This window comes from Vigna radiata, chromosome 3 (genome assembly GCF_000741045.1).
Source record: "Vigna radiata var. radiata cultivar VC1973A chromosome 3, Vradiata_ver6, whole genome shotgun sequence".
NCBI classification, from domain to species: domain Eukaryota; kingdom Viridiplantae; phylum Streptophyta; class Magnoliopsida; order Fabales; family Fabaceae; genus Vigna; species Vigna radiata.
In genome coordinates, this window is record NC_028353.1 from 11,418,185 (window position 1) to 11,422,147 (window position 3,963).

The 3,963-nt window shown below is 38.9% G+C and overlaps 1 protein-coding gene across 1 annotated transcript; it reads right to left on the reverse strand.

The window, feature by feature from the left end:
- Positions 1 to 994: 994 nt before the first annotated feature.
- LOC106757260 (zinc finger protein ZAT4) lies at positions 995 to 3,723 on the reverse strand. Its single transcript, XM_014639892.2, has 2 exons — positions 3,385 to 3,723; positions 995 to 3,164 (listed from the first exon to the last, which is right to left on the reverse strand). Exon 2 carries the CDS (start codon positions 2,987 to 2,989, stop codon positions 1,388 to 1,390), a length of 1,602 nt encoding a protein of 533 aa, XP_014495378.1. The 5' UTR covers positions 2,990 to 3,164; positions 3,385 to 3,723; the 3' UTR covers positions 995 to 1,387.
- Positions 3,724 to 3,963: the final 240 nt, after the last annotated feature.

A 3,963-nucleotide genomic window follows, 5' to 3' on the forward strand; every position in this document is an offset into this window, starting at 1 on the left:
TTTTCACATAATAGATTAAAATATAACTTTCATATGTCATTTATTGAAAAGGATATTTTATATAATTTTTATAAAATGCAAAAATAAAATATTTTTACTTGTGCTGGTTGAAAAAGCATTGGCAGATACTACTACAGCTAAGGCACACCATACTGTGTCAGTGATCAACCCTTCTAACTGTGCCAACAAGTGCCGCTTTGTAAGCTGCACCATGTATCACTCACTACACATATCCAAGCCCAATGGTCCCAATTCTTGCATCTCACCCTTTCTGCAATCATTAAAATAGGATCTCAGTTTCTTTTCCCATCGGAAAATGATATTTTAACACCATTTTTTGACACCATTTTAACATTGCACACGTGTCAAAACGTGGTTGGACGATTTCAAATTAAAAAAAACACTTTGGTTTTTTTCTTCCAAATATGTCTTTGGCTCAGTTTTTTTTAATTTGAAATCGTCCAACCATATTTTGACACGTATGTAGTGTCAAAATGGTGTCAAAAAATGGTGTTAAAATATCATTTTTCTTTTTCATCTACATCTACAGTGAACTCCATCATCTCTCTACTCTATCCTACTATCATCAATGTAACAAAATTGAACTCTAAGTTACCAAGTTGTAAAACTGAAAAAGTTGTCTTTTTTTCACTTAGATAGCAGCAGCTTTTGACAAGTGTTGTATCTGCTGTTATGCTCGATCAGTAAATTGCATAGTTTGGTCCCTTTTGAATTATTATTACTATTATGATATTTGATACTGAGTATATAAGATAGTGAGAAGGATTTAATAACACACAAGTTGANATAAGGAAAGTAGAGAGATAGATGGGTGGTCAGGTTTTATGGTAGGTGACTAAACAACCACCTTCAGCTCACATGCCTTCTTTATGTTTATAATAAAAACTTTGCCTTTTTATCTCTTCATGTCATGTGTTATGATGTTCAGTATCTATCCCAAATTTTCAACACCTCATTCATTTCTCTTTGATGCAAAATGTCACTTTTGGAATTTCACACAACAATTTATATTATTATTCATACAAGGCNGTGTGAAAACAACACTGTTACAAATTCCTCAAGTTTGAAGGATGGCCAAAATCATGAACCTAAAATTTGCAGCAAGGAACTTATTCCTTCAAGTATGAACAAAGTAACCAACAAATATCACCCCACCAAAAAAATATAGAAAATAAAAAGAGAAAAGGATGAAAAGTTCCTTGTCAAGTACTTGAAGAATAACAGAAATACCTCAAAGAAGATATGAATCCTGAAAAGAATTAATGAAATAAGTGCATAAGCTTTTTTCTATACAGTTTGGAATCTTCACTCTCAAGTTGAACTGAGATTTGAAACCTGTGCTGGAATGAACTGTGATAGGTTTAGTTTAGTTAGAAATGAGGCCTATCAGTGCCTCTTGCTTGTGGCTGCTGCCTCCCACTACCCACCAAGGTTTGTAAGGCTCAGAATGGCCATGGCTGTGACCTTCTTCCTCTGTAGAAGCAGGAAGATTAAGATCAAAAAAGTCCCTAATTTCTGGGTCTTCTCCCCCAAGTACAACTCTTTGACTTTGACAGTTTCTAGCAATATCAGACCCATTAGGCAAGTGATGAGATCTCTTGTGGCCACCCAAGGCTTGCCCAGATGGAAAAACCTTGAGGCAAATTGGGCACTCATGAACTTTCCCCTTTTTCAAATCTCTCTCTCTCTCTTCCTCATTGTCAAAACCAGTAGTAGTAGTAGTAGTAACAGTAACCATTTCATGTTCTTCCACATATTCATTCTTCAGGAGCTTACTTTCTGTTGTTGGATCAGGGGAGAGGTCTGCTTCCAACTCAGTGCTGTTTTCACTGCTCTCATTTCTTGAAGCAAAGCATCCCTTGATCTTCTTGTGACTAGCTCTGTGACCTCCGAGTGCTTGGTATGAGTGGAAGATTTTCTTGCAAGTAGCACACTCAAATTTTCCTCTCTTGTTTGAGCTTTTGCTCAATTCAGCTTCTGGGGACTTGTTCTTCACCCAACTCTTTGAAGAACTTGCCTTCAATTCAGAATCCAAATACTTTGCCTTGATAGAAGTGTACTTATTATTTCTATTATCATCTATTCCATTGTCCTCAAATGCAGAATCTGTATCAAGCTCGGCCTTCTTATCAAGTTCTGAGCTTATTTTTCCTTTGGAGTTGAGATATGAAGCATCCAAATTGCCAAAATCCCACTTCATATCCTTTGGTTTGGTAACCTTATTTTCAGAATCATTGGAGACAACCCTCTTGCCTTCAGCCTTGGAATCTAAATTGGTTGGAACCAAAGAAGGAGATTCAAAGTGAAATGAGTTCTCAGAACTGAGACCACACCAAGGACTAACATCCCTGCTAAGCATCATCAAACTCATGGCGACCTCTTCCTGCTCCTGCTCTTGCTCTGCCTCAGAAACAAAGGATACAGAAGAAGTTGATGGAGCCACGTACCTTGTCCTTCTCCTCTTGGATCTTCTCCTACGGTTTGGAGCAGTGGCTTCATTGTCGGAGTGGCTATCATCCGACACCATCTTCTGGCTAGCATTGGTATTTTCTGTCCACGAATCTTGATCCTCCATCAAGCTGCTGTTGTTCTGGGATACTCTCTCGGAGTGGCACTTCATGTGACCAAACAGAGCTTTCCAAGAGTGAAAGCCTTTGCCACACTCCTTGCACAACTTGTCCAACACCAACAAAGTCTCATCAACGGAATTCGTGAACCTCCAAGTCTTCTTCGGGTTCTCTCTCAGACCATACCCTCCATTGCTAGTTCCTCCTTCAGAACCCATTATTCCCGTCTCTCTATCTCTATCTCTATCTCCACCATTGTTGTTGTTGAAAGACGAAACTTTCTCTGTCTCGGATGAAACATTGGTGACATGTGACCTCATGTGACCTCCTAAGGATCTCCCACAAGGGAAGCTCTTGCTGCAGAACTTGCACGAGTGCTTCACTTCTTGATCTTCTTCCATTGGATTTTCAAGAAACCGAACACACACACACGAAGGGATCAGGAAACAAAGCCAAAGCAACTCAGTTCTTGATCATCAACACAAGAGGAGAGGATCACAGCGAGAAATAGCAAGACCCCAGATCAGCATAGTATCTTGGAAGCGGTGGGAGAGAAGAACAAGAGAAACCCCATGTCTGGTTTCACGAAAAAATTGAAAGGTGAGTGCAAGATCTAACTCAGAAAAAAAGGAAAACAAAAGGGACAAGAGAACGTGCTGTAGTATGGTAAACTATATAAACTAGAAAGCTTCTTGAGAATACTAGCACCAGCAGCAGTAGCTCGTGTCCTTTGGGAAGTTGAATTTTGAAGAAAAAATCAAACTTTGAAGAGATGGATAGGAGTTGTGCGTGTTACCTTTGTTGCTAATGATAGCGATGATGGATGAGGAAGCCAAGGGAGAAAAGAACAAACAAGAGTGAGTGAGTGAGTGAGCGTTTGTTTCTCCAATTCTCTCTCTAAACTTCACTATATTAGGAGGAGAAATCCATGCATGGAAGCAAAGATTAAAAAACAAATAAAAGAAAAAAAAAAAAAGAGAGAGAGAGAAAGGGTGGTAAAGGGAGAGGGACAGCACGTGTACTCAACTGAGGATCTTACGCCACCCCTTCATCCAACGGTCTCAGATTCCTCCACGTCAGCAACCATTTGGCTCAGGAACCTGCTGAAACTAACTGCATTTCCAACTATTCCTTCCTTTGTCTTGCCATTAAGGAAATGCTTCTTTTCTTTCTTCTCTATATATGTACTAATGCTAAAAACACTTCAAGTGAAAGAAGTGAAAGGTTCTTCTCTCTGACCGTTATTCTTCTGGACTTTCTATTACTCTGATGTTTTCTTATTTGTCGGATTTACAACAGATTTTTCATGTGGGTCCTCTGTCTAATTCCATTCAACATGCATAATACATTAATAAACCAAGTGTTAGAAAGCGTA

Coding starts and splice junctions, on each gene's coding strand:
- LOC106757260 (XM_014639892.2), bottom strand. CDS start 2,989: ATGGAAGAAGATCAAGAAGTGAAGCACTCGTGCAAGTTCTGCAGCAAG.